The sequence below is a fragment of the Oryzias latipes genome, chromosome 11, assembly GCF_053564925.1.
Source record: "Oryzias latipes strain Hd-rR chromosome 11, Olatipes_Hd-rR_3.1".
NCBI lineage: Eukaryota > Metazoa > Chordata > Actinopteri > Beloniformes > Adrianichthyidae > Oryzias > Oryzias latipes.
Genome location: NC_136247.1, coordinates 13780964 through 13808353, shown reverse-complemented (window position 1 = coordinate 13808353; position 27390 = coordinate 13780964). Strand labels below are relative to the sequence as shown.

The following is a 27390-nucleotide window of genomic DNA, read 5'->3' as shown; positions in this document are numbered from 1 at the left end:
ATCACAGTGAATCAGGAGCAGATGAAAAAATGTCATTTGAAAAATGTCTCATTTGTGACGTATAAACAGCGATGGGTGAGGTAAAGTCTTACTGCTTAATTACATTCTGATACATCCACTTGTGGACAAATAGATCCATTTACGTCTTTGTTTTCCTTGTCTGAGGAACATAAACAGTACTGTAAATTAAGTAAACGTTTAAACATATTAGATCCACTTACAGCCATTGCCACCAGAATAAAGAGAGCTGTTCCAGCACCCCAGTGTCTTTTTGTAAAGGAATCTGAAATCAAAATGGGACATTGAGTCATTTACCTGAGATTTTTTTACCTGTATTTTTAAGATATGATTATTTTTTGGACCATGCTTCAATTAGAGCTAAATAGAAACATTTGTGAATTACAAAACAAATAACTTTTTGTTGACAGTCTTCATTCATTAAGGCAGTAATTTTATCTAAATTAAACAGACCTGTGTTACCAGAACACATTACATGTGTGGCATCATTAGTCCTGATCTTTGTTTTGTCCAGACTGACGGTGATGTTTTTCTGACTGCTAAATAACTGAAACACACAGCTGAATTTCTGCCAATCTGTCAGCGGTAATGAGGAAGTGTTCAGATAAATGCTCATCTGGAAGGTTTCATCGTTGTTGGGGAGGATCTCTCCTTTTTCTACATCTCCATGAAATTCTTCTCCATCCTTCATCCAGAACAGGTCGGCTATGTCAGGAAAAAAGCCAGTAGCATGGCAGCTGACTAAAGAGGAGTTAGACCTCTGGAGTAGAGATACTAATGGAAGAACTACAGAAAAAAGGAAACCTTCATTGAGATATATTTTAATTGGAAAGTTGCATGTCTCTATTGTACTTAAAAAAATACTATTTGGCAGTGAAAGCTTCTAAGTTTACCTGCTCTCTGTAGATATTCTCTTCCAAATGTCACATATTTCTTAAGCCAATCTGGACACTGGATAGAGTAGAAGTATTCAGAGTGTTTCAAACTAACTTTATTATTTTCCCAAGTCAGTTTGGTGGCATAAGCTTTTTCTGTTAAAGCAGTCCATTCGTGTTTCAGCAAGTCAAGTTTGAGGAAATCTTCACCATCATAGGCGTACCGATTAAAGCTTTTAGTTTCTCCAGTTTCATCATCCCATTCACAGCCAGAATGCTGCTGAAAGACATGTTTACCTGAAAGACAGAAATGTCATAGAATTGTGGTCCTTAGAAGGTGCGCTGGAACAGAATATCATTCTGATGTAACAACAAAATGGAATGTCTACTCCATGATGTGATGTACCTCCTAAACAAACTGTTCATTTTCATTCATTCATTCATTTTCTAATCTGTTTATTCCCTTTCAGGGTCACGGGGCTGCCGGAGCCCATCCTGGCCACTTCCGGGCGAAGGCATGTGACACCCTGGACAGGTTGCCAGTCTGTCTCACAAACTAAAAATAATAAAATTATGCCTATGTGACACCCGAAACACATGAGGAAAGAGACGCATATGTGAAGATAATTTTACTTCTTTGTAATTTTAACTCATTTTTTTTCTTCTAACCTCGGCATACCTGATTGTAAAACATGGTGATGTTTAGGAGGACCCTAGTGGTGAGGAAGAGGAAGGGAACACAGGCATAGCAGAGGACCACGTGGTGGAAGCTTAAAAAGACGAATGATGTGGTTTTTAGAAAAAAGTTGAAAAACGTTTTGAGAAATTTGAGAAAGAACTGGTAACCTGCAACTAGTCACAACTGGACAAATCTGTACGGGTTCCAGACGCTCAGCACGGAATATCAAGATCGTAGACCACTCAAGAGTACGTAGAGTAAAAGTGTTCATGCAGATTTTCTTTTACCCGCATGCAGCAGACAACAGGTTGTAGAAAATGCTTATGTAAGGGTAAGAGTGTTGCACACTCCATACTTGCAGCCTGACTGTTAGAAGTGAGAAATTGGACAATCAGAGTGTAGTTTGGGCATCCTTATGCGCTCTTTTATATCACCTGTACACCTTGCTCATGCAGCATTTGGGGATTCAGTATTAATGACAATAGTGTGTCATTGGGGCACCGTAAAACAACCTCATCCGTACGTCATAAGTGCATGTAACTTACAATATCCTTACATATTCTTAACAATACACTTATCATTTATGACAATCATCTATTCCATTTCCATTATGTCCCTTAAGGTGGCTGCACAAGCCACAAGGGCACTGCAAGACACATCTGTGCTAGATGTGGCTGCACCTGTCCATGACCCTCCACAGGCCCGACAACCCAAAAACTCCCACAGGTGAGTTGCATGTGACAAAAGCATAAAGTGATCGGGGAGACGGGGAGTAAGGTGAGTGATCTGGAATGAGGAAAGTAGATAAGGAGATTTAGTGGTGGAATGTACAATATTTGCGAAGACAAAGTGGGACACTGAGAGGACAGAATAAAGCAGAAATACAGGGAGATGCACCAAAAGGTGAAGGAAGAGGTGGCCAAGGCCAAACAAATGATGTAGGAAGACTTGTATGAAAGGTTGCACATTGTTGTCTTTAGTTAGAGCAGGGAATAGGGGGAGGTTTGCTGTGGAAAGGACCAGTAAAGTTACAAAAAGCAGAAGTTAAGAAGGTGGAGGACTTTGATACTAGGATACATATAAATGAAAAGAAACAGTAATATACAGTTCAGTTTATACTTTCATATGCAATAAATCTCAGTAACTGGACTTTTTTAAACTTAATTTGATTTAGGGCCAAAACAACAGAAACTGTGGGAAAGAGGGGAAGAGGCATGTGTGAGCAGGTTGGAACGGATGGAAGAAGGTTTCAGGTGTATGTGTGACAAAAGAGCGTCAGCAAGAATGAAAGGAAAAGTGTAGAAGGCTGTGGTGAGAGCAGCCATGTAGCTGGTTTAGAGACAGTGGCTCTAAGCGAGAAAAAAAGGAGGCAGATTTGAAGATTTGGAGTGACGGGGATGCATCCTGGGATGCTTGTTTCACTGAAATGAAAAGAAGAGAGTATTTGCAGAGATTCTTCAATACATCAAAAGACCTGGAGGATCTTCCCTTTCAGGGTTAGAGAAGACTGATGCATATGATCTCAATGGTGTGAGCACAACTTGTCTGAAGTTTGATAATCATACAAAGCTCCTATTATAGAGTTGCTGGCACAGAATATTAGAGCAACTCCATTAAAGACATTTGATCAAACAAACTAAATACATATTTAACTGTGTTCTGGTTTAGGTGTTTCTTTATTCCATCAATGATGCTGGCGTAGAATCTTTCCTTTTCCTTACACGTTGTATAATACCACCAAATTTGCTTTGAGTTTTCGTCAATAAACTTTTTTATCACAGTACTTTTAGGCTCTGTTCTGTGGATGATCATGCTGCAGCTACCAACAAAATCTTTATCTACTGTTGCCACCCCAACAAACTCTGGAAATTCTTTGACTCCAGAGGCAGCAGTGCAAAAATACTCCAGGGAATGTTTTGCTGTGAAAAATAAAATAAAATGTGAATGTCTAAACACTCTTTACTTTAATTTCTGCAAGAAAATATGTGAGAAAGCATTCATTCATTCATTTTCTATTCATTTTTCCCTTTCGGGGTCACGGGGCTGTGAGAAAGGAAATTTTTGTTTTTTTAGACTTATTGAAAATGTGTAAATGTGGTTTCTTCCTGAATGAAAGCCATCCTCAATTGTAGTTTCTCATTCTCTTACAGAACAACAAACATCAGACATGCAACACTGGCCACCACAAACTCATGGAAAGTTGCTTTACATTTGCTGACACATCATTAATTTGGCTTTGCAACTCAGGCGTGCTGTGCCCCATTTATGGACAATCATGTTATTTTTACACCAACTTTTTCATCCATAAACCTTAAAATAAACAGAGTTCTAACTATGAATTTCACTTTTGTACAACTCATTAAGTTAAACTGCTTTTTAGACTTCTGGATGTAATAGTTCAAACAAAAATCACATTTTAATAGCATACACTTCATTCATTTATAAATTCAGGTTTTAAAATTTTTTGTTTTGTTTTCAGAGCTGTCATTTGCATTAAATAAACCTGTTTGTGACATTGTTTTGTCTGTTAGAAAACCATGCCGGTTAAAAATTTATTGCAGGAGTCAAAGAAAAAAAAATCAATAGTTAAATAGAAGCTGAAAATTGTAACACAACAGCAGTGCAATCATCTTACCTGCACAGTTACAGAGTTACAGAGGAAAAGCAGCGCAAAGAAATTCATGTTTTACGCTAAAGAAGAAACAATGAACGCAAGTTAAACAGCTTCTGAGTGAGGTGATCTGGTACAAACTATCCCTCTGAGCAGGTTGAGCTCGTTCTTAGCCTTTGCGTGAGAGATGACAGGTTTAAAGGAATGTGAAATCAAACTTTTTCTTTAGATAATATCAGCAAAGAGGATCTGCAGTTTTAGTGCCTTCTCATTTTTAAACACCAAGAGATTAGATAATGTAATTATTAAAGTGAACAACTATTCTTTAATTATAAAACATGATCTCTGCTTCAATGTGAACAATAGAAGACTTTACACAACAACATAGAAAATAACAAGGGAAATAAATAAATTCATGTTATTTATGATGGTGACAAAACAATGTATTCCTTTTTATGAAAGCCACTGTCTCCTTTTTGAACTGAAGGGAGAAACAAAATTTCTCCCAAAGAGGTTGTTGTTACAAAGTGATGTTAATCAGAGCCTATTTCTACTCTGAGAACTGCAGTCAGCAATTTCCAGTTACAATACAATTATATACAGCTCAAAAGAAAGAATGAGGGAAAACTTGGAAGTGGCCACGGCCCAGATCCCAGCCACTAAAACCACTAAGGTGAGCTGAGATTTTGTCCGTTCTAAGGCCCGAGCAAGCAAATCTTCCGTCTTCTTCGCTGTGGTTTTTCCCATAACAATTTCTTACTGATTTGGATTCCCTGCACTGCTTTAGGCTCCACATATCAAAACAATTTTCTTATGTCGCTGTCATGTCTTGACAAAGGTTGTTTGTGATTCCATAATCTCCATAGAAAACAGTTATTCCTGCAAATAAGATCAAAAACCCTATTTACCGATGTTCTGCATGTCTTTTCATGTCACAAGAGATCCATATTTCAGCATTAAACACTAAATTTCTAAAGGATTTTCTGTATAAAAAAAATCATAACCCCCTGAAGTCCACCCCCTTGTCACTATCTAATTTCTATTTAGTTCATACAATCAGTATCAATCCAAAGATAATTTCAGTGAAAACCAAAGAATTCAGAATATTCTCTAGAGATGAATTCCAAATTCAAGGAACATCATCATCAATAAATCTCGTTAAGCCAAAGTGAATCTCATGGGTAACAACCAAAGAAGACACCATTGATGGAGGCTGTTTTAATTGGTGTGGTGTGTTCAAGTACAAAGATGCTAAGGAACTAATAGTTGTACAGATAGTTTGAGAGCAGTTTTATGAGGTATTTTTTATTTTGCATTTGTCTTTACATTATCAGAGAGCAAAAGTGTGCTAAAGAGAATTGATGCATGACAGACTGTTCTGCACTGCTGCTCACCTGGAAGTCTGTTCTGCAAATGAAAATGCAAAACAGTGACTTGTTTGGAAATGTGCACCCAGCATGTGCAAACAGGACATTGACAGTTTAGGACTCCAACATCACAATGGGATGTGAGAAAAAGGTAGACCTTCTTTTAAACCATGATTTTTGTAAATATGACCATGCAACTCTCTTTTACATGAACCTTTTTATGTTTAAGTTTAACAAACAGTTACAGCAGTGTCTCACAACATGGCAGCTGTGTAATGTGACACTGGAGAATACAAAGTGCAGTTTTTTAAGTTTCATTTTTGGACAAAAAACTGTACAGTATTTCAAAAGTTAACAACAACATGGAAAATGTTGTCCTTTTTGATATTGCTTTTGTAACTTCAAGTAAGTGAAAGCCCAGAGAGACTCCATAATAGATCAAGAAATGAAGTAAATTTAAAAGATTGTGTTGTTACATTAAAAAAGAAATGCATTTTCCTGGTGTCTGATCTTCATCTTTTTACCTTCTGGAAAGTCCCTTGGAAAAGGTTCACTGTAGGACATAGGGTGTATTTCGTTTTTGTTTGCACCTTTTTGGAAAAATTAAAATCTGACTTCCGTCTCTGGTTAGAAGCAAAACAAACATTGTCTGATTTGATGAAGATATCATTGCGTGCACAGCTGAAGCATGACAGAGACATACTTCAACATGAAAAAAAAAACAATCTGAAGCTCATCAGGGTTGGTGCTGAAATGAAGAAATGTGAAAAGTAAACATGTGTCATGTTTTTAAATCTACACCTCCACCACCATTTACAACGAGATTTATTATAATTGGGATGTGACAAAACATGATTTAATTCCACACACTGGTAAATTGTCACAGTATAAAATGGCATCAGAAAATGTTCTTGAACATCTTCTATATCTACCAACATATAGGATATTTTTGAGACTTGTGCGTTCGGATTTCACTTTTTAATTATACTACTTTAAGTACCGGTATATCTAAAGGCCAGACATGGACTAGAGAGGCAAGAGAAGCAGGTTGTGGCTAAAGAATTACGCATACTGTTCATGCAAATTGGCTTACCCTCTTTTAAAGGTGTCCTTTAGGAAAAGCACCAAATCCCCAACTACTTTCTGTGAGTTTCACTCAAAGCTCTCCATTTCTCTTTGTTGAATTTTACATTATAAATATATATAAATTCATGTTTCCAGGATAGTTAAAATTGACCCAAAGACACCCTTGACCTTTGTTTATTTTAATTGTTCTGTGGTTTTAGAGATACGTCCTGTGGGTACATTATACAGAATGAAAAACTTTTATTGGCGGATTTACAACAGAAGTTAGTTTGGTTTTGTGTTTAACTTGAAAAAATGCCTCCAAAGTCTATACATTATGTTTGGCTTTAATATTTCAATTAAACCTGCTGCTTTTTTTTTCTTTTTCTTTTTTTTATCATCACCTCAGTTGTTTGTTGTTTCAGGTTTGTCTTTACTCATCTTCCCATAAATGTGTTCTAGGTTGTTGTCTGTCATAATTTCTTTATATTTCCTTTGTAAAAGTTATGAACATGTCCAAAGAAAGAGAATAGTAATTAATTAGTACCGGTCAAAGTTAACTTTGCAAAACATCAGCCATTATCAGATAACAATGGTGATTCTGCAAGTTTTCTATTAAAAAAGAATCACAGTGATAAACCAGATAAAACCTTGAGGAAAACACAAAGGAAAGGAAATTTTAAAAAAGAAATGTTGCATTTAAACTTAAAGCCAGTCCTAGATAAACACTTTTTTTTTATATTGTATTTTTTACTTTTGTGAAAAATGTTCTAATGCAAATTTTTTTTTTTTTTTTAAAACAGTCCCTCAACAAATTTTCTTGCAAGCAATAAGAGGAGCGCAACAACGAAATCAGTCAGCAAATGACAGAGGTCAACAAAAACCTTTGACATGGTTATAGAGCTGTGTTTTAGGTTCAGTCAAATGGTTCCATGTCAGTCTAGATGACTTCTTTTAAGGAAGTTGCTGTTGAAAATAATTTCTATGTTTGTTTTTATTGTTAACAGTTTCACTTTTCAAATGTTCTCATTGAGGGATTCAGCTGAAATGTTTTCCAGGTACCACAAGATGTCACTAAAGATGCATACCAAAGGACACCATGTTTAACCTCAGTAGCTTATAGAGAAGTCAAAGAAAAATATATATTCATAGACCTTTGTGATACATAAAAATACTAAAACTTATTGCAAAATCATCAACATCTGCTCAAAGGAAATATGCAGCAATGTCAAAGCTTTTTGAATGATTTAAATGCACTTCATTTTATTTGTTTTCATTTAACCCTTGTGCTATCTTAGATGACCCCACCCTTACATTGACATGTTCTCCCTACCATGACAAAGGTGGAAAGATTTTATGTAATCCATGGACACCAGTGAAGATCACAAATCATTGAAGAAAAAAGGTTCACAGCACTGTCTAGTGGGTCTAGATGACCCAAATCCCAATGGTAAAGTGCCTAGGATAGCACAAGGGTTAATACAATTAATAAAAAATGAATACTTCATACAAAAATATTCCTGAGCTGAACCTTATGATAATACACAGCCTTTAATAGCAAAATGTACACAGAAGTATTTTTTAGTTGAAAACATGAAAAACATGTTGACAGTCTTTATGTAAAACCAAATGCATGAAAAAAACTACAGTTTAACTTTTATACAATAATGTTACTTGAAGAGTAGCAGAATAAAATGCAAAACTAAATTATGATTCTTTAAAAAGAAAAGGACTTGATAGAAACCACTCCCTTCAGTCAAGCATTAATGCAGCAGATTTTGTTTCAGTAAATGTTAAGCTCTAAATATTTTCTTGTTCATCAAGTTTGCTTTGAAAAACTGAGTGTGAGCCAAGAGGAGGAGCAGCAGGCAGCTGTGATTATGTTTTCAAGATGATCAGGAGTTCAGCAGAAGAACATGTAAGCATGCTCAGAGGTGGGGCATTAATGTAAATCAGGTTGAAGTGGAAAAGAATCAAACAAGGCTTCAAAGCAGATAATTAAGGATGTAGTTTACAGCTCAAAATTATTTAAAACCCTGACAAATGTAAATAAAAGCTGAGAATATATAATATCCTCCTGACTACCAGACGAAAAAAAGTCCATTGATTTTTTTAAATCCACCAAAAACTACAATTCCCAAAAGTTCCATTAGTTCTCATTTGCTATTATTGAAAAGCTCCAAATGTCCTCTATAGATACCAAAATAATTTAAATTAATAGGATGCAGTGGTTGGGAGTTATTCAGGTTTAGAAATGCCCTCTACAGAGGACAAATTTGAGTGAGGAGGATTTTTTCACTCATATGGCCTCATGGTAAACAACTGTGTTATTTCCAGTCCAGAAGAAAGTTGCTGGTTTAATGACTTTTGGTAAAATTTGCCAGTGGTATGAACATTTTTTGTCTTCCTGGAAAACCTGCAGTCAAACTGATTAAAATTAAACGAACAAGTTGTGTTCTACTAACACAATTTTTTACCAAAATATTTATTGTTTCATTTTAAGAGTCTTCAAAGTAAAAGACTCAAATCAAACTGTGTTGCTGTGACAGCAAGTCAACATCAAAAGTCACATGACTGAGTGACAGAGGCAATACTCAATGATTCAGAAGGGTTTGACAGGTTGTCCAAGAGATGCACGGATCTCTCTCTCAAACTTAATCAATGTTTATAATTGTGGTTCAAACCAAATAAGCGGTACGATATATTTATTTAGATTGAAATTTTCCAAGGAGATACTTGCCTCATAGTTAAATAAACAAGAAATTAAAAAAAAAAAATTTGAGTTGAATGTATACTGAAATACCCAAAATGCTGAAAATTGTATACAGTCATAAAGCTTTTCTGTCCCAAAAACACCTACAGCAGTAAAAACATAATTTTTTTTATAAGAAATAACAGAGTTTTGTGCAATGCAAGTAAACTGATCCATAAAGCATCTGCAGATTTGTGTCTGAACGTTTAAAGAAGGTTTTATGTTGAATCAATAAGGAAATGTAAAGACTCCCCTGCTCCTTCTGTTCATTTTTTTTTATTTTTGTATTTTATATTTTTGTATTGTACATTTCTCTATTTTTGTATTTATTACTTTTTTTTACTTTTACTGTCTGTTGTCCGTGTTCAGTATGGTACACACCAGAACACAAAGCAGCACAACAGCTACTCTTCTGCCCTCTTTCTGCTCTATAGAGGTGGACAATTGAATTTTGCACAAATTGCACATTTCTTTAGTTTTTTGATGAAAGTTCACAATGTTTTTGGGCAAAAACACAGCTGAATGAGAAAAAAAAAGATTATGTACATTTATTTATTTTTTTGTCTTCAACATCAGAACTTTACGAACTGCACATCTAAAAATTTATGATTCCACCCCAAAAAGGATTGAATTGTTCTACCACTAGAGAGCGTTGCAATTCAGATATAGAGTAGCTCTGATAAGACAGAAATAACCAGAGCAGAGCTTTTCTGAAATTCTTTGTCGGTCTTCTGATAATTTGTCAAATTACCACATTAGTTAATTAAAACAAAACCGTGTTGTACACTAACATATATGTTAGTGTTTAGCGTTCCTCTTTATAGTAGCCAGACTGGATAAAATCATGTTATATGAAGCATTAATGCATTTCTAATACTAATTATAAGGAACTTACTTTAAGGGACAGCTGTTTAGGCAGATGCACAAGATGCTGTAATATGAAAGATTACAGATGCAAGAATAAAAAAATTTACAATTATCATTGCTATCACAAGCATAATCTGTCTGTTAGTGTAGTATGTATTTTATTCCTAAAATAGAACAGTTGTTTCTTCTTTGTCTCACAAATTGGATGATAAAAAAATGTGGCTGGTTTGAATATAGTTGGCTAAAAGACAGTAAATTGTATTAAGTTCCATTCTGAAGCTATTTTTAGTGTTCTTACATTTCTTGGATTCATGTGGGATCGTGTCACTTAATCAGAGAAAAGATGAGGAAAACAAAAGTTGGGGAAGAAGAGACAAACGGGTCAAAGCCTGAGCAGCCAGAACCCTGTTTGATAATCAGTTTGCACGGAGAAAACAAAGTTTTCCATACATGTAACCTTCAAATCTACTCTCGACTTTTCTCACATGAAGGTTTTAAAATTTTGCATTTAACATTCCCATTCTTAACACTTGAGAGAATGAGCATTTTGGTGGCAGTAAAAATATGCAATACTTTAACCTCAACTTTAGTTTGAATGTTGAAATTGTTTGTTCCTCTTTTGGCTTTTTTCCCATCAGGGGTCGCCACAGTGAACGAGTCGCATGGTAAGCTTGGCAATGTATTATGCTGGATGCCCTTCCTGATGCAACCTTCTCAAAGCAACCGGGCTTGGGACCGGCACAGAAGTAGAGAGGGAGCAGGGAGCAGCCCAGAGTCGAACCCTGGTTTCATGGACGGAAGGCGCCGCAAACCAGCACGTGCTAAACCGGCGCCTGTTTGAATGTTGAAACTGTCCCTCATTAAACAGTTAGTAATGAGCACAATTTTTACGTAACTGGTAAATTTTTCCTTTCTTTATAACCTTACAATGAATGTGTCTAATGAAACTTTTCAGTCATTGTCCATGTTTTTTTTTTCTCTGTAGCTGGTCAAACAGAATAAATATGAGCTACAGATTTGTGACTTGAGAAGAGAGATACCTAAAATTTTATTTTATTACCAAAAGCTTGTCTGTGTAGTGGCTGTCTGTGAGCAGCCGGCAGGGACGCCCTCCTGATGTGGCTGCTTGATGAAACGACTCAGACAAAGAGGAGAAAAAACAGGCTAAACTAGTTAGAAATGACAAAACTAATCAGATGAAGCCTCTTTTTTCAACTATATATTTTGAGCACACTCAGTAAAAAATACTAGAAGGGCTTAAATTACAACTGAAATCAATGATTTCAGAAATTTATAGCCATTTGGTTTTTAACTGTGGAGAAATTGCTCTCAAGGATGAAGGCCAGTAGCTGCATTTTAGCAGATATTGAACAGCAATCAGTGTTATCCCTTAAATCCTTTGAGAAACAATATCCTAACAGAAAAAGACAGATGTCAGACGCACTCCCAGACAGACAGACATTTGAATCAATCAATATCTTTGTCAATGAGTAAAGTCTACTTCAAGTTCACACGTTCTCAGGGGCGTCTGCAGCCGGCTGCTCATTTTGTCCAGGGGAACTCCGTTGACCCCTAAGTCACGGCGAGGGATTGTCCTGATGCAAATCAGGAGGGGGAACCAATTCATGGCCTCACAATTCGATTAGACATCTGCATATTGAGCATCTGCACCCCACAAAAATCTGCCAATATCTACCCCTCCTCCCCCCTCTGGCCCCCAGCAGGGTAAGCACCCCATGACCTCGAGGGCAGCCCCTGTCCCTGCTCCTTCCACACCTCCCCTTGTCTCCCCCTCCAGTCCCTTCATGACCCTGTCAGACCTCGCTACAATACCTGACCCCGCCCCAGAGACGAGACAAGTGGAGTTCAAGGTAAACCTCCCTTTCTGTGCGTCCGTCTGGTTGGCCTGGCCCCTGTCCAGGCCTTATCCAGTAATCACATGCACCGCTCTTTTTTCACACAAACTGCTTTTTTACTCCAACCATTTTGTAGGACGTATTTTAATGACCTGCCTTGAAAATGAAGATTTTCCTTTCTCTGGAACGTTTTCATTGTAAGACCCTTTCATTCAGGCATTTCTGCCACTCAGACCATTTCCCTCCTTTTTTGTTGCTCACATTGATTCCCTAGGATCTCATTTAGTGTTTTTGAGAGCAACTACATAAACCCTTAAGCACAACATGTGCTGTTTATTCAATCAAAATAATTAAAGCAAGTAAATGGTTTTTGATCCAAATGGCATTGATGCTCGAAAAAAGATTCATAAAATTGCACACTGCAGGAGGAGACTTTGCCACAGCTGCAGGAAGTCTTATGTAACCTGCTCAACAGAGTCAGGGTGTTGCAGGTATATCGTAAATCTCCCAGCAACCACAATGGTGTCTTCTTACTTAAAAAATCTTCATTGACTCAAATTAACTAACTACACAAAGGAAGATTTCTGTCACGGGTGACTGTGTGTCAAGTTCTTGTGACAGAAGAAACAGTGATGTAATTTAAAGAAAAAACTGGAAAACCTAAAAAAAAAAAAAGAGAGAGATAAAGTAACTTGTCAAATGTTTTTCAAACTAATGTAAAAATAGAATTAAATGTTATCTCCTACTTGAACTTCTGGCTTCACATTTCAAACTTCTCTTGAAGCAGAAACCTCACATCTGGACATTACAAAAAATACCCTCTTTCTGCACTGTGGTTTTAATTTCTTCTTACAAGATGATACAAAATTGTAATTATTGTTGGTGTTGGTCCATTGTGTTTTGTTAGGCCCTATTTCAGTGCAGCTGTCTATTGTGGATTTCAGTGCACTTTATAGATCTCTGATCTGTCATTGATTTCATTTTTTCTACAGGACTTGGCATCCTCCCACATTTCCTTAAATACCAATTTCTGATTTAGAGCTCATTTATCTTTGTAATACAGTAAAGAAGAAGATACAGAACATCAAACCTAACAAAACAGAACACCAATAAAATATCCTGAACACACTTCCTCAGAAAAGCTACACACTCATCACATCCATGCCACACAACATAACAGCAGAAATGAATGGACACACCAATTAGTTATTGAATTATACATGTGGACCATTAGTGCTAAAAAATATATTTTTTATTTAGTCTTAAGCAATACAATCATTTTCTGGAACATAGACTTTTCAGGTTTTTGTATTTTTGTACTTGATGCTAACATTTAAATAAAAGTCGCTTTTTTAACTGAAAACGAATTTAAAATGTCACTTTTAGCGTTTCCATTTATTGAAAAAGTTTACCTGGCAGCAGAAACATTACACATCATTTTTTGTTTACTTTGTTTTTTATTAGTTTTTCGTGTTTCCTTGGTTTTTGACTCACACTAGGTTTAAAATTGTTATTATCCTCTTAATTCCTGTTAAAGATCTGCAGTGTGTGTAAGAGTCTGGTTTACAGTTGATCCTTGTTGGATCACCTGTTCTGTCACACTCCTTATTTCTCCCTTGTTTTACAGTGCACTCAGGTTAGATATGGATATAAAATAGCTTTCTTACCTATATGTGACTTGTTTTAATATGTTATGATATGTTTTGTTCATGATGAAAAGTCAGCAGTGTCTTTTTGAAAATGCCTCTCAGAGTTGGTTGCTTCCTTTGTGATCAATACATTCACACTTGTCTCCTCCAAAAATCATTTGCATTTTCAAGGTTCAATTTAAAATCATTAAAGTCAAATAACAAATATTCAGTTTGGTCGTGTAAATGCACCCAACTCTACATCTTAAAACACGGGCAGAGTGTGCACGTGTGTCTTCTTGCTTTTCCATCAGTGACTGCTACTGCAGGACTTTTAACCTTGTCTTTCTTAATCTTGGCAGGAAATGAGTGTCAGCAGCTCTGGGTCGTAAAACTACTTTTGGTTGCTGTCCCAGAGTACTCTGGCAGACGAGAGGACAGAGAATCTCTGTGTCACATCTCCATGGCATGGGTTGTGAAACGATCACTGAGAATGCCAATAATCGCTCAGACTGAGATGAGATCCTTGCTTCGGATGCAACAGCATGACCTAATTATCAAAATAAGAGAAACCAACATTAAAACTGATTATTCCTGCTTGTTTATATCTAAAGTGGAGCAGTGGGGAACTTAGTTCAAAATGAGTCCAACAGACAAAAAAATTAAAAGCATTAGGAAATCAATAAAAGAAATGAATCAAATTTTCTTGTCAAATAATGATACAGAAAGATGTGTCGGCACACAAACTAAGAGACTAAGAAAATTTCTAAGGATTTATCCAAAAAAAAGTTTTTGTCTCAATAAAAATAAGGTTTGATTTGATTTGAGAATTGTGTGTTTAGAACACACCAATGCATGGAAAAAGGACAGGATATTTACTCCCTGACCGATTTTATGGGTTCCTTTTTCTATTCAGAGGTTTGACTTCCTCCTGCCTCTTATAGTTGCCCTATTTTATGTGGCATAGATTCAACAAAGTAAAGACTCATTTAGGCAACTTCATGACTGCCATTGTAGACCTGACAGGTGAATTTTCAATTCCACCACATGTGGAAGGTTCTTCAGTTGACTGGTGACTCCTCTGGCAGCCTCTGGAGTTAACTCATGTTAATGTCATGTTTTGGAAATTACGGTCCTGTAAGATTAAATTCTCCTTGTGACCCCATCAGAAGATGGCTAAAATGTCAGTGCTATTGCGGTTTTCCAAAAAAAAAACATTAACCCCAAATCATTACACCACCACTGAGGTTATTGAAGCCATAAAAATCCTACTCTAACATTTGAATATTGCTGCTGACATTAGGACTCATCACACAAGGCATGTTCTTCAGTCTTCTGTTTCTTGTGAGTCTATTTGAGCTGTGGACTCAGTTTCCTGTTTTTAGTGGACAGAAGTGACACCTGGTGATGTCTTACGTAGCTGCAGCTTCGAGGATTGAAATGTTGCAGAGCCAGAAATAATGTTCTGCACACCTCAGTTATAGTTAATTCAGGTATGACAGTTTTCATCCACAAAAATTACACTCGTCATATTCTACCTTGTTTGGATCATTGTCTGAAACTCTGGAAAGATCTCTGTTTAGATCAGCAGTTTCTAAACTACTCTGAACTACTTTTGTCCCTTAAATGATGTGTCGCTCAAACTATACCAAGTTAGCATCTCTATTTCTAAATTACTGAGCTACTGCTGAGTGTCCTCCTTTCTAAGAATCTGTGATGGCAAGCAGTTTTGTGTGTCCATTCTTGGAGGATTGTGAGACTGTGAGTCTCCAATTTTTATTTTGCAAAAGATATAATAAACGTGAATAAAAAACTAAAAGAGTTTCACAGACATTCACAGTTCATACAGACAATCACACTTAAAGTGAAATTCATGTTGAAGAATACAGTGAAAGTTTTAAAAAGCAAGTTGGTATGCTAGTTTCTGATTGTGAAGTGTTTGAAAAGTTGTGCTTAATTCTTGGAGCATAAATATGAAACAGCTTGTCAGAAAGACTAAAGCACTGTCATTTTAACTGCTGAATACCTGCTGTCTAAATGTTTATCGTTTGCAATAACTGCTCTGATCTTTCTGACAAATCTGATTGAGCTGTCAAATTAACTGTCTCCTTTTATGTGCAGTGGATCCTGAGGCTCAACGTTCCCCCATCGGGATATATTTGTAGCTACAACAAAATGTTCAAAAGCTTTTGTCCCTCATCCTATTGCCGTGAACTGCGTCTCAGGGCTCATGGACAAAAGGTGTCAAACGGAGCATTGGACTTGTCCTGCTACGTCCTCCTGAGGCTGCTCCTAATCCTATTATAATATGGGCTGTAAAGGGGTATGGATCTTACGCTCCCTTCATCCCTATAAAAATCTGACCGTATTTACTCTGTTCATGTGTGTGTTCTCATGGGTGTAATTGCATTGTAAGACCCTTCTTATCCATGTTGTCATAATGTGTTATCCACTGATGCAGCTCAGCATTTTGCCATCCCTTCGTCTTGCCATGGGGCAGGTTTCAATTGCACCTATTCACTGCTGCTGCGTTCATTACTACTTTTTGTTTTTTCCCTCATTCTCAATCTTTTAATTCTCAGAATTGTGGCGGCTCATGGTGACATGCTTGTGCTTAATAGTAAAATCTATAATGGTTATTTGCTTTATAGGCTTTCTTTCTCCCAGATTGTGATTTTTGTGTGACACCATCTACAGGTCCACACCCTAATTTGAGCAAATATTTATTTAATAAATGCATCCTACAACTGCCTAAATGAATTATTTTAACATTGTTAGAGAAATGTTATTGTTGCATAAGTTCTTGTGTCTCAGATTCTTGTAAATAGATTTAAAGTGTTGTAATTCAAGTTTTTGAAAAGTAACGTCAACAAGAAGCTGCAAATATATGACACTTTTGTGAGTGTTGAAGGAATTTTTCCTGTAAGGAAAACCAAATCCATTTTAGGAAATGTAACAGTTTCATAGGATCACAGAGTGTAGTGTGCAACAAAAACAAAAAAAATAAAAACTGTCCTGTACTAATTTAAGATCTAATACATGTTACATGATCTAATTCATGTTCCATTTTGGAAGATTATTTTTTGCACCAACAAAATAAAATGTAATGTCAAAATGCAGCAATGCACCAACAAAGTAATGGACTCTGTTATTTGATAAAAATGCACCATTGCAAGGTAAAAACGAATTTTCCAAACGTCAGTTAAGTTTATGTTTAGGGTTTCAGTTCTCAACGTATCTCAGGGTCTCAAACAAAATGTGAGAAAAACAGCAAACCAAGAAAGGACAAATGTATTGTTTCCTTTACAGTTTGATCCAAATAGATATCAATAAACTGAATTTTCTTATATAGGCCTCAATATTGATCCATATGAGTAACCAACAGAATATGTCAAAGGGCTTCAGTTACTAAAGTACTTCATTCACTTATGAAGCATGTTTTTGGAGAATGGGAGGAAAAACTGGTTAAATGAACCTTCAAGCTCCACACAGAGGGGTCCCACGTAGGGCAGGAGCCAGGCCCTTCTTACTGGAGGGTAAAGGTGCTAGCTACTGCCCCACCATGCAGCCCAAGGAGTCTGAAGTTCATGAAGGCTTCATGCGGGTTCCTCTTCTTCTTCTTCTGAATAAGAAGAAGAGATCATTTTCCCGCTTAGCACCATCTAATGGTTGCAAATTGAAAGGGCCAAAAGAAGATTGTACTTAAAATGTTAAATCAACTGAACGTAAAATCTCATATTAAGAAATTTTGTTTAGTTGAGTCATATTTGACTCAAATTTTTAATTTACAGGAACAACATGTCCAAGAGCTTAGTCAGTTGAGCTTGAATTACACATGAGAACAACAAAATGTCTAAATGCAATTTACAGTGCAGGCAGAGGAAAATAATTCAGTTAGAAAGTGAGGAAAGATGTCCAGCACATCCTGAAGCTCCCTTGGGCATTTTAGGTCACTGGCAGCATGAATACAGGTATTTTATTAACAGAAGTAAGAAGTCTGTTCCACAAATGAGAAGTCTGATAGCTGAAGACTCTGTTTCCTTTCTAGAAATGTTTTGTTGCTTTCACACTGGAACAGCCTTGGATGCAGTATGTTTCACATATTCACCTGCTTTGGTTTGTTTTCACACACAGCATTCTTTGGAGTGAACTCAAGACTCAACCATTTACAAATCATCGCAGTTCCAACAGCTGCTCATCTGTGGACACTTGAAGAAAACAAGCAATGATCAATAAGGAACAAGAATCATGAAAGCAAAATGTAGCCCTCCACTCCCCTGACTAACATGTATATATAAATACCTGCTCCTCTTCATCATATTTATCGATGTTATGTCTTCAGACTTGTTTTTTCACACTTATTAGTATTTCCACTGGGTTTCGATTTTTCTATGCTGCTGGTAATGCCCGTGTGTGAGTTTAAACAGTACAAGTGTATATAAAAGGAAGTCAGATGCTTATTTTCAAGCTGACCAGAATTCATTTAGTTAACCAGTTCACCAGTGTTCAGAAGGGCTTTCATATCTGCCAAATGAGATAACCATTAGAGGAATCTGAATCTGAATCTAAATCAGTACAGTGCATATCCAAGGAAATTAGCTTCGGTGTCTTGGGCTCTTGTGCAAACCAAGCAAGGTATAGAATGGTGTAAAAAGGTAGAGACAAAAAGAGAAGAAGAAAAAAAGATGAAGAAAAGATAAAGATAAATAAAAATACAAAAGTAGTTCAGGTGTGATGGTTCTCATGCTTCTGTTCCTTACTGGTCAAGAGTTCATCAGAGTGATGCCTCAGGGGAAAATAAAACCCTAGTTGAGATCAAACCTCCTAAATTATGTGAACAAATGCAATTTCTCACTGGAATAATTGCCAGTTTCATGCAAAGCTGCACTCTTAAAGGATTTTTGCCTCATTATTATGTATTCACCCTTCATTGATATGTAGATCAGCATTCCCTAATCCTGGTATTAGACCTCCCTGCCCTGCATGTTTACATTCTCTCTCGTTTCAACAAACCTGTCAGCCAGGTTTGTGGGGGGAAAAAGCATTTTCTTTGATTAGATACATTTTTCTTTTTTGGGGGAAAAAGATATTATACAGCATTTCATATTTAAAAAAAACGGGAGGGGAAGAAGACACATAAATGTAATTGTGTTTTTGGACTGGGGATTGTGCAGTTTGGGTCTTAAATCACTGCCCTGTGATGCATAAACACCTAAACTAATCAAAACCTTTTCCCCCTTTTGTTAATAACGGAAAAACCCACATTGATCACAGGAACAATTTAAAGATGACAGCAATATTAATAAATAAGTGTACACATATGTGTAGACACAAATATGTCTAAAACATTAAAAACCAGACAATGCTTGAGAATAAATGTATAACATAAATACTTAAAATACAAAATATTGAAAGAGGTGCCTCTTAAAAAGCTTAAAAATAAATTGATCACAGGGAACTGATGGTGTGCTCTTAGTAACAAGTGTCTTCACTCTTGTAATCAGACAGTCTGCCAATTTAGAAGTTAACTATTAGTCACTATGCTGTTGTGGTGGGTAACACACTAAATGTGCACCAAAAGAGGAGGAGACCAGGAAAGAAAAAGTCTCAAGAGATTAGAATGGAAGTAACAAACAAGTTTGTTAAATCTGTGAGCAAGCAGCTTGATGTTTTTGTGACCACAGCTGCACTTATTTGTTGTTTAAAGTCCAGAGAACTATAGTCAACTGCCCTGGATATCTGCAAGACAAAAACTGTTAATAAATTGAAACAGTGGATGATAATAATTATTTGTTTTTTTAAAGACACATTGTACCAAGGAATTTTTTTTTTTTAAATCTAGGTTTTTTTTCTGATTGAGCATATATCAAAGACAAATGACGTTCATTTTTTATTTTTACATTAGTACTATTAGATTTTTTTAAACTTGTACTGGTACAAAAAAAATCCTATAAAACAATTTTGTTAGTAATTTTGTTTGTAAAAAATTTTACAACAGTTGACTAACATTAAATGAACATCGAAAAATAGCTTCTGGCTTTTTGCACATTTAGATTCAAATTCGGATTCAAAATTCCCTCCAGATTTTTTTAACCTAAATGACCAGAATAATAAGTTGTAAAATGGTCTTTTGTTTTCTCTGGGTATCACTTGTCTGGGTAAAGTGCACGCCATGACCACACAGACACATATAGCCATCCACATCCTCTCAATAGTCACATTTGCGTACATTGACCGAAGTCAATTGCCTGTCAAATGCTATGCATGATTACCCATCAGTAAGGTATAAGGCAAAGAGGGCTTCCAAAACCCCAGTCGCTGTGGGGTCCCGCTCTGTGAATCCCATGGCCCTTCTTACTTTCTTCATTTTCTGCGACCCCCCTCTCTTTTCATCTCACCCTCACAGTTCAATGTTAATGTCCAGTGGTGTCCACTCTTCGAGCGTCTCCCTCCAGAGCAGAAAAAAAAAACAGAAAAGAAAGGAAAAAGGAGAGAAAGAAAATCAAACTTTCCTTTTTTTCTCACCCTGGCCTCCTCTTGTGTGCTGTCCAGCTGGCTGTGACCCTTGACCCTCTGACCCTCACTCCTGACCCCTGGACCTGTTCCCACGCCACGCCTTTTTGTGTCCACCTCGCCATGGCAACACCTTGGTCACCACGGCTGCCACGGTAACAGATGGACAGGGGCCTGGATATAACTTCATTCAGCCAAGGAGAGAGAACCATGGACAATCTGCCCTCACACACCCCCCCACCACCATCACCACCATCACCACCCTTTCTCCAGTCTCATACACATACTTGTACACACAAACGGACACACAGAACTCCTTAAAACCCAACTCTGACACCTCCTGTGCCACTTTCTAACACCCCAATCCTCTCGGATCCATTCCCTCAGCAGGGGCCCCTGGGTATCAAGGCCTGATAGAGTCATTAACACAAGTCCCAGATTCATCCTGGGATTTGTGCAGGACATACAAGTTCATAAGAATAAATTCAAAGAAAAGCGCATTAAAATACACCCCAATGTAACCCCAATATCCTCTTATGCTGCTGCACTCCAGGATCCAACCTAACTTTTTCTCCATGCTGTAATTATCTCTCTGTTCCTTTTATTAGCTCTATTGTCTTCTTACATCCTCAGATGAGTAGAGGGGCTTGGGGCGACTTGTAAAGACACTGAGCTGAGCAGCGGGGGACTTGTTTGCCAACTAGGAGACAAACAACACTTAATATAATGGAAGAGAAGTTCAATAAGGTGCAGCAAGAAAATGAAGTGCAACAGTTTTGTGCTAATCAGTAACTAACGTCTGCACAAGGTTGTGTGTGTCATGTGGCCTTTTTTCAGTGGGAGCATCGCTCAAGCAGAGACAGGGAAAAGAAGAGTAGCTAAATTGCTTGTTCTGAACAGATTGGGGTTCTGCTTTCTAAATAGTGTTTGTGAAAAAAAGTTTTAATTCTTTTTTTGAAATTCTAAGACACCCATGAGGGAAAACAAACAAGATACCAACCTCTGACTCCATAGGTTTCTGTGTTGAATCAAAATGTCACACATTTTATGTGACCAAAAAAAACCTAAGTGAAAATAAAACTTTGTTGTACTTAAAACATTTTTTTATTGAAGTTTAATAACTTTATTTGCTACTCGGCAGGTGGGGTGTGGAGATTAGTTTTTTTTTTTTTTTTTTTAGGGGAAGGGGGGTCAAAAGACTGACCACTGAAGCGAAATCAAACAAATGGAGCCACTTATTCAATTTTTTGTGCACCCCCTTCCATCCCTGCTTGCATCTGCATCCCACCATCTTTCCCTCCACTTTTACTCCACCTCCCTCTCTGAGTCCAACACCCCTTCTTTCTACCCTGCCCCCCTTATTTCTCCCCTCCCCTATGCCCAGTTCATTGTACCAAAGGAGATTTTCTCCATTGAGGCCCAGTCTCTTAGGTAACCCCAGCATTGCATGAAATGAGGATAGGGAGAGTGCAAGAGAGACAAGGAATGAGAGGGAGAGAGAGAGAGGAAGGGCGGGGAAATTGAGAGGGCGAAGGAAGTGTAAAGGCGGAGGGTGAACACGACAGAAAGGGTTGAAGAAGGAGAGGCACAAGGATGCAGGATCAGAGGAAGCAAAGGCACAGAGGGTGAAAGATGGAGAAGTAGGACAAGTGCGGTCAGACGTCGACAGCAATGCAGCTAAAATTCGACCCAGAACGGAAGGAGGATGGATGAGAGGCGGGGATGCCTGTCGCACATGTAAGGATGAATGCTACGTGCTTTAGAGGGACTTTATCTTGTGCTTTTGCAGTAATTAATTGTCCAGATTTTAGGCTCCAAAAGGTTTCAGTACTTCAAACTGTTGCACTGTTGCCTTCATGTCTTTTTTAATTTTCTTTTTAAGAATAAGATCTTTCTTTATTCATGTAAATGTGAAAAGTCTAGCAGTCCTGTGTGGAATAACTAGCTGTAGACAAGTGCAAAGAAGAGAAGTTTAGGCTCTTTGATTCCAGCTCTTCTTATTCCTGCACAACCTGCAATGGACATGAATGTTACTTATTTGGTGTTTTTGTCTGAAAAAGTGAAGTACAGTCTGACACAGAAGCCACAGACTAGAATCTATCCTATTGAAAAGCAATTATTGTTTGACTAAACTTGAACAAATACTTTTATCTATATTAAGGTCTAATTTTATCTAACATCCGAAAGAGCACAATGTCTTAAGTTTTGTGTTTGCTGACTATTTCTTTACAGAAGCTATCTATTTACTGCAAGAGAAAACCATTAGCGGGTTTTGAAGTCTCACTTTTTCAAACAAAGTGGTGGATTTTCTAGTTAGCTGAAGACTCTGCCGTCTTTTGTGACTGTGCTACTCTGCACCTCAATGGTGGGCACACAGCACATGGGGTTCCATTGAATAGACCAGGCCTCAGCAAAGACCACATCGTTTGGATAAAAACATGGTCCCACGGAAAGCGAGAATGCCTCAAGGAGCGAATCAAATGAAGAGAAAATGTTGCGTTCAGCAAATTAGATCAGAGCCACAGCTTTACTTTTTCATTTTTAAGCTCCCCCTTAACTCCACCCTCCTGTTTCTAACTCTGTGAAATTTACTACCACTGTTGCTCATGTGTGTGATGATAATGCGCTCCACTGCTGTGCTGAGTTATCATCTCAGCCTTTTGTCCTCTTTGATCCGTGTGACTGTTGAAGGACCCACTTCTTCTTTTGTGCATGGTCACAGTGCTGCCTCCTTTAGGACGGGCCTGCCCCCGGGTGGTGACCCCTTCTTCTATCACTGTGTCACCCGAACAAAAAACAGCTATGACTGAGTTGACTAAGAGTTTTCTTGCTCCCTTATTTTTTTCACTAGTATGAGTTCCTCCTTCTGTTCACATCAGCCCCAGAAGGAATCTGCTCTGACTTGGGAGGCTCAAAACTTGAGTACCTTTCTCCCACCTGCCCACACAAGCAGGTGATGTACCTAATGGTCATAGGCTGAAGAGTTAGAGGTCCGGAGTTGATTGTCCAAACGCAATTCTTGTGTCTAGTAATGTGAAACCAGGAGTTGTGGATGGACATCACGCCCCTGACCTCTGAAAACCAGCGAGGGACAGACCATCGTGGATGGGATCAAACTCAGTGACTCTGTGAGTGGACCAGAGACATGCACAGAAAGGCAAACAGAGGGAGGAAGAGTGATCTTGAATGAGGGACAAAGTGTGTTTATGCTAATGTGAGGCATCAAAGGATTTCCCTTCACACTTCCAGAAGTTAGATTATTTTTTTTAAATAAGTACTCCATGTGATAACTGTAAGTAAACATTATATGTTTAAAGTTCCCAAACAGGCAATATGAGTCCAACATAATTCTTTCTAACACGTGACATAATAGTTTTTTGCTAGCTCTAGCAGTGAAAAATAGTTTCTTCTATGATTTATACTGTTTTTAAAGTTTCTCAAGGTAAAATAGTGTAAAAAGGTTCTGTAGGTGTCGAACATTTGGATAGGTTATTCTGTTTATAGTGCTGAAATGTCTGAAAAGTTCAATGTGTTCAGTCCACTCTACAGTGACGGTTTTCTAAATTTGCAGTGGTAGGTGTGAATGTAGCAAAATGAAAAAATGAGGATCAGAGATTGGAAAGGACTATGAATGAAGGGTGGGACTCTGTGTGTGCTTGCATCACTCTGTCAACATGCTTCAGTATATTCTTTCCTGTGTTTGAAAAAGGTCTATTGGGCAGACTTGGAGAAGAAAAAGCTTAAATGAAGGCAAGTTAAAGATACGAATGATGTAGAGAAAAGAGAGATTGAGTACTCACTAAAAAAGAAGGTAAGCAAACAGTAAAGCTAAACAGAAAAAGGATGGACCAGGCAGCTTGAAGTTTTGTGCTTATTCTTTTTGTTCTTCACAGCAAGATTGGCTGAAATTGGTCAAATTTATAGATCGAGGCTGCAGGAAGCAATAACTCAATGTGGAAAATATGTATAGAGAAAGAGAAAGAATGAGAGGGGCACAGAGCGGGAGAGGGAGAGGACGGCAGGGAGATCAAGAGGGAGGCTGCATTAATATGCTAATGTCCTGAGTGAATGCACAACAGGCCCACTGACCAGGCTAATCACTAGTGGACACACACTAAGGCTAATCCTCCATGCAGCGCTCACACACTCTCACACGGTCACACACATGCACATCCAGCTTGTGTTAAAAATTTTGGACAGCCCCATTATTCTTATTGATCAGTCAGCAGCACGTTTCCAACGCAAAACCATCGGGTTATAAGAAGTTGGATCCTTTATTGAATAATAAAGGATCCAACTTCAAAAGACTTAAATGGTTAGGTTATGTTTTTAATTGTGTGTAAAATGTAGTCAACTGGGTACTCTGATGTATTGTTGGTGTTGTGGTTCTGTTTGACATTACACAACTTTATAAAAGCATGTTTTTAAATCAATGGCTCACAGTCAAAAAAAAAAAAGGTGCATCATATGAACAAGTGAAGGTAAAAATATATTCCTACTATGTTATTTCAGTCTTATGTCTGATTGTAAGAATTTTGCCGTTGCCCAATGGATTTGAGCTGTTCTTGTCATGTTTTGAAAAGTATTACAATAAGTAATAAAAAAATTCGTTCACATCTATTTTGGTGTCTTGTTGTGTTCATTGTTTAGGATGTGAAGGAATTTAGGTGAGTTATGAGGTCAAAATTCACAGGAAACAGATTACTTCGTGAAGTCGTCAAAAAGCAAAGCCTTCAACTAAAAAAAATTCAAATCTGTGGATTAGTGCAATCAACAGTAGATCATTTTTATCAAATTTGAGTTAAACACTTTGAGTAATTTTAGATCTTGTGTTTCAACATCATACTACAAGGATTCCCAAACAGATTTTTATATTTTCTGACTAAAAAAACAGCAGGGTTTTTTTTTATTTGGTGTTTTTGTGAATGTTAATAATTTGTTTTCATGTGACAATTAAAAATGAACGTATAATACAGTAGAGCCGACTTAGATGAGCAAAAAACTGTACTTTTACTGTACACTGGCTAGCTATTTTAAGGAAATTTTAGAAACACAGAAAACAAGCATGCACTACCACGGATGTAGATTAAATTTTAAATGTTACAGATTTTTGTCTTCCCAATATCATGTTTGTTTGTAAGACAGGTATTTCTATTTTTATCAGTCAGTTTGATGTAAAACTGGGAGAAAAAGCAGACCAATTACTTTCATCAGCTTTTTTGGTTTGTATAAAATACATGAAAGAAACTTCTTTGAATTTAAGTGTTTTTATTTATATTAGCTGGTAGGTTCACAAACTTAATCAAAAAAAAAGCTAGTTGTAATGCCATTTTACACCCCTAGAGGCGTGATAAACACAGGAAATAAAAAACTTTCAACCAAAGGATGACAAGAAGAAAAAAAAACCCTGTCAAGTTGACAAGAAGGTTGTAGATTTTAGAGCAACATCTGGAAGATCTATTACTGAAAACTGAATAATTTAATAAAGGTAAAATAATCTGACTAATAAAAGGAATATTATAATTATTTAGACAACTGATGGTTAAATACTGTTACATGAAATAATAATATGTTGATGTCAGCAGAACATGTATGAAACAAAACACTCCGGGGAAAAATATTTAGGTAAACTCCATTCATCCATTTTCCAAACCCAATTAATCTCTTTTGGGGTTATGGGACTGCCAGAGCCTGTTTTAGCTACTGTTGGGTGAAGCCAGGGTGAACCCATGACAGACTGTCAGTCTGTTGCAAGGCCACACAACTACACATACGCCCAGGGACAACTTAAAACCGTCAATTAACCTATGAAGCATATTTTTTTTTACTATGGGAGGAAGTTGAGGTGCCCAGAGAAAAACCCATGCATACATGAGAAAGGCATGCAAGCTCCACACCAACAGGTCCCAGCCAGGATTCAAACCAGGGCCTTTTTTGCTGTGAGGGGAGAGAAACCACTACTTCAAGGTGCACCCCTAGTTGGGTAAATTTACTGTAACTCTACATATTCTTAGCAGCTTCTATTAATGAATTCGCAACCTAATTTTATTCAAAGAATATTTGAGAAATAAATCTGCTTAATTACCTACAGTTTGCATACAGATGGGAATCATGACATTTTAAAGCCTTGGGTGGATCTCCCCCTATTCATTTCATTATCTAAAAACCAATTACAAGTAATTAATTTAATTTAACCACCCTTGCTGTAACAGTCCACATTCCTTTGTTAATGTAATATCCGCATAATAATATACAACTATGGATGTCAGTACAAAACTTAAAATTTGGCAAGTATTTTTTGTAGGTAACAGACTTTTACACACAATGTAATAGTGAAACGTAATCTGTGGCCATGGAGTCATTTTTTTGTTTTGTACTTCCATGACAAAGAATCGAAAAAGCTCCAATGAAAGCCGTGTGTGTTGTTCCAGTAAACATGTTATTGATGCCTTGTAAGTCAATAGCATGCAAAATGCCAAATGTATGCCAAATCTTTCTTAGAAATTCATATTCATAGTGAACTGAAGTAGCTTTGACCTCCTGACCTGTGTCTCCCTCACCCGCAGACATGTGAGGCACAGCATGGCCACGCAACCCACCACCAGGCTATAAGGGCCATGCTGCACTGCACTGCAGGGATTTGGGGGCTTGAATTTAACGGTAAGAACGCGTTTAGCCAAAACCTCCACCATCATCATGTTTTCATCGTCGCATGGGGAGAGAGGGAGGGTTGACTACGAGGCAAAGAGGGGGGAGGCATACACACTCACACTCACACGGGCCTAGTCGCTACATCTTTTCGTGCGAAGGAGGTGCGTCGCCAAAACGTCAGTATTCGCTTTTTTGTGCCAAAAATATTTTTGCTTGCATGATTATGTAGTCCTTCGTTATGTGTTAATAGTTGAATGCTGCGATATGGGTAGAACTTGTTTGCTCTGTTGGTCTCCAACCCTTTCGAGTTGTCCAGTTTGCTGCTAGCTGCAAAAGGTGGCTAAATGCTAGTAGTCACAGCGCTTAGCTCGTTAGTCAACACAAGTCTCTTCCTTAAATGTGACGCTAAGTTTTTCTACTTTTAAATGCTAAATTGAAACTTCTTATCATAATTTAGTTTGCAAACAGCTCATTAGTTTTCTCAAACCTTGGATGACTTTTTCCCCAT

At 37.4% G+C, this 27390-nt stretch overlaps 2 protein-coding genes across 11 annotated transcripts in view; one reads left to right on the top strand and one right to left on the bottom strand.

The window, feature by feature from the left end:
* Positions 1 to 289: 289 nt before the first annotated feature.
* On the bottom strand, positions 290 to 27390 carry LOC101175332 (uncharacterized). The gene is made up of 9 exons (XM_078955280.1): positions 27370 to 27390; positions 26777 to 26965; positions 20857 to 20931; positions 20465 to 20517; positions 20244 to 20364; positions 17249 to 17340; positions 1563 to 1663; positions 912 to 1190; positions 290 to 804 (listed from the first exon to the last, which is right to left on the bottom strand). Exons 1-9 carry the CDS (start codon positions 27388 to 27390, stop codon positions 350 to 352), a joined length of 1386 nt encoding a protein of 461 aa, XP_078811406.1. The 3' UTR covers positions 290 to 349.
* Positions 21792 to 27390, top strand: part of rxrba (retinoid x receptor, beta a) — a 29571-nt gene continuing 23972 nt past the window's right edge. For 4 of the 10 annotated variants that reach the window (XM_020707170.3, XM_020707168.3, XM_020707169.3 and 1 more), the window contains exon 1: positions 26918 to 27058. The gene's annotated coding sequence lies outside the window, so the exon portion shown is untranslated. Of the gene's footprint in view, positions 21969 to 26797; positions 26892 to 26917; positions 27059 to 27390 lie in introns of those variants that run through there. The other 6 variants (XM_078955347.1, XM_078955349.1, XM_011480990.4 and 3 more) reach the window with 4 other exon arrangements.

Coding starts and splice junctions, on each gene's coding strand:
- LOC101175332 (XM_078955280.1), bottom strand. CDS start 27,390: ATGGGGAAAAAGTCATCCAAG. Junction 17,341..20,243: donor GCACACAAGAGGAGGCCAGG/GTGAGAAAAAAA, acceptor CTTCTTATTCAG/AAGAAGAAGAAGAGGAACCC. Junction 805..911: donor AGAATATCTACAGAGAGCAG/GTAAACTTAGAA, acceptor TTTTTTCTGTAG/TTCTTCCATTAGTATCTCTA.